Below are 2,941 nucleotides of genomic sequence, written 5' to 3'. Positions count from 1 at the left end.
TTTTGTATTGTAAAATATTAAATACCAGACTTCAAATTCACACTTTAATAGTTTGTGGGGGAAAACCACAACTTTTTAATTCAGGAGTTCAGTCTGCTACTTTTGTTCTGTCTTTTGTTTTTTTCAATCTTAAGTATTAAAAAGCCAATTCATAAGTAAAGACATTATCACACTAACAAAGGGTTAATCCCTGCAAGGCTGACTCAGGTAACAACACAGGAGAGGTCAGTGAGGCTGACACTGACCTCAAAGGCTGATTCTGATTATTTAGCGCTCTGAAAGCTCTAGTATTGAAAATTATAATGAACAAACTGACAAATCGATTTCACCAATGAAATGAAAATTGTGGCAGGAAAAAATGGCAAATATACATTTATTTAGCAAGTCTATAAATCTTAATTTTGGTGGCTAAACAAAGTCTGAACAATGAAGCATTTCATCTAAGGGTTATAAATAATTTTTCTAAAGTTTATAACTGGAGATCACATCATGGAAATATTCTCAAGGAGTTCACTATCACGATAAGAATCCTTAGAAAAAATAAAACAAAAACATAAGGACTAGTATATAGCTAAATGTTTTTTCAAAGTTTTAAAGGATGCACAACAGTCAAGAAACATTAACAATCAAGTAGAAGATATGAAGTCATTACCTGAACATTAAACAAATATTACAAAAATTCAAATAATAACAAAACTGTTACTACCTTAGATTATAAAGTATCTTTATGTGTTGCATATTTAAACCCAAAACAAATGTTAAATCAGATTAAGATGCTTTCCAAATGGACAACTCTTTATCAGGAAAAGGAAAATTCATATTTATAATAGTTAATACTATCATCTTATTTGTCTCTAATTTCATTATCTAACTGAAATTCATCAAAGAGAAAATTATATTGTAGAATGCCTGTTGGTTATTTTTTACCAGCCTACAGTTATTATTTTAGTAATATACTAATCACCTAACATTTAATTTTAAGAAGAATATGAAAAAGAAAGAAGCTTGCTAAACTGTCATTGTGAATGAGAATCAAAGTGCTAAATTACTGATATTAGAATCTATCACCATGTGGCAAAAACACTACACACAATCTTGCATAGGGCTATTTCCGATGGGGGGATTATTTTAGATTTGTTCACACTGTTAAACTGATTAAGAAAATCACAAAAAGAAAGTTAATGAAATTCACATTGAAAATTTTTTAACTTTAAAACTTATGAATAGCATTTATCTTTTAGGGTTCGTTATGGGATGAACCAAACAAAATGGTTTATGGAAGTGTCACTGATGTGAGTGAACAGATTTTTACCCAAATATAAAACACCTGTCTAAAATATCATGAATTCCTAGAACTTGATCGGATCAGGATAGCAATGCTTGCCAGCCAATCCAATCTTCAAGAAGGCCAATAATAGTAGTCTAATTGAAATTAACCTAAGAAACTATTCTGATCAAAATATCAACTGGTACTCTTTTCCTTTTAACCACAATAATTTTGAATGTTTACAATGCAATGAAATCATATTTAATAAATATTATTCAATGAATGTACATTTAAGGAATGTTATTCTTTTTAAATGTATGAAATTGAGGACATTTCTTAGAAAGCTGATATTTTTTCTCAAGTTACTAAATTATATGAAATTGATACTGGACCACCCTCCTGGCTTTTGGTTCACCAAGCTTTCTCCCTTCGATCAACCATTTATCCAGCAAGCTCTTGAAATGCCATTTCTCCAAAACCTACTAATGAATCTATGCTGACACACGATTTCCACCACTTAAAACAAGTCATAATTTATAGGAAAACGTGCTATTTACATATGTCATTTTAAACAGTTGTTTGTCCTTTGTATATTGTATAGATCGAGGGTCAGCAAACTTTTTCTGTAAAGGGTCAGACAGTGAATATTTTAGGCTTTGAAGACTGTAAGTCTCTGCTGCAGCTACTCGACTCTGCCACTACACTGTGGACAGCCATAGACGATGCACAGACAAATGAGAAGTTGAGTTTCAAATAAATCTCCAAGCTTCGAGTAAACAGAATAGCGACAGCATTTTACAGAAATCTCAATATACTGATTACTAATCACACAACTTTTAATTTACAATTCTCGTGCTTCTGTGTCTCTTCCACGTGCTCGTTCCTCCATGACGAATGCCCTTTCCCACTTGGCCTGATGACTCACTTGTCTGTGAAGTCTCAGTCTGAGCCCCGCCTGCTCTTTGGAAACACTCCTCCTGCATGTGCCACCTCCTCCACCCAAACTGCCAGTGTGGGTTGGGGACCCTTTTCTATACTTTTTAGCATCCTGTAGTTAACTCAATTATAGACATTCTTACATGATATGATAAAAAATTTTATTGTCTGACTTAATAGACCAGAATAAGACAATATTTAATCAGATTCGATGACCACCAATCTTTTCTTACCACAATATCTCCATTTATAGGTTATTAATTTTGACTGGTAGCATAAACTCTTAAAGGAGTTTGTTCAGGAAGCTTCATGAGGACTATAATTCCTAAATTATCATATATGCAAAAATACATAACTGTGGACTTAGATGTACATGATAACCTAGCTGACCAGATGTCACATTTTTTTAAAAAATTGAATATAGTAAAAACTATTTTATTCTATTCTACTATAGTATCTACTTGTAGTGGACAAATCTCAGACCAACTTGATTCCTTTCCCCATTGATTTCTTTTTTTCTATGTGATTGTAAGATTCTTTCCTTATCCTTGAAGTTCAGTTATGCTTCAGAAAAAATGTATTATTCTTTTTTTTTAATTTTAAGTAAATGTTTAAGTAAAACTTTAAGTAAAACCTTAAATGCATAAATTAGGCAAAAACAAATAAACAAAAAACAAACAAAAGTGGGGCCGACCTCAAAGGCTGATTCTGATTATTTAGCGCTCTGAAAGCTCTAGT

General features: G+C 32.0%; 1 protein-coding gene across 1 annotated transcript in view; it reads right to left on the bottom strand.

Annotated features, from left to right (window-relative positions):
- LACE1 (lactation elevated 1) overlaps positions 1-2,941 on the bottom strand; it is a 213,180-nt gene that overhangs the window by 122,223 nt on the left and 88,016 nt on the right. The window contains 1 exon segment of the mRNA XM_012651169.1: positions 1,050-1,083. Coding sequence (XP_012506623.1) covers positions 1,050-1,083 — 34 coding nt within the window.

Source organism: Propithecus coquereli, unplaced genomic scaffold (genome assembly GCF_000956105.1).
Source record: "Propithecus coquereli isolate 6110/MARCELLA unplaced genomic scaffold, Pcoq_1.0 Scaffold35, whole genome shotgun sequence".
NCBI lineage: Eukaryota > Metazoa > Chordata > Mammalia > Primates > Indriidae > Propithecus > Propithecus coquereli.
The sequence above is the reverse complement of the archived record's forward strand: the minus strand, read 5'-3'. Positions and strand labels throughout refer to the sequence as shown.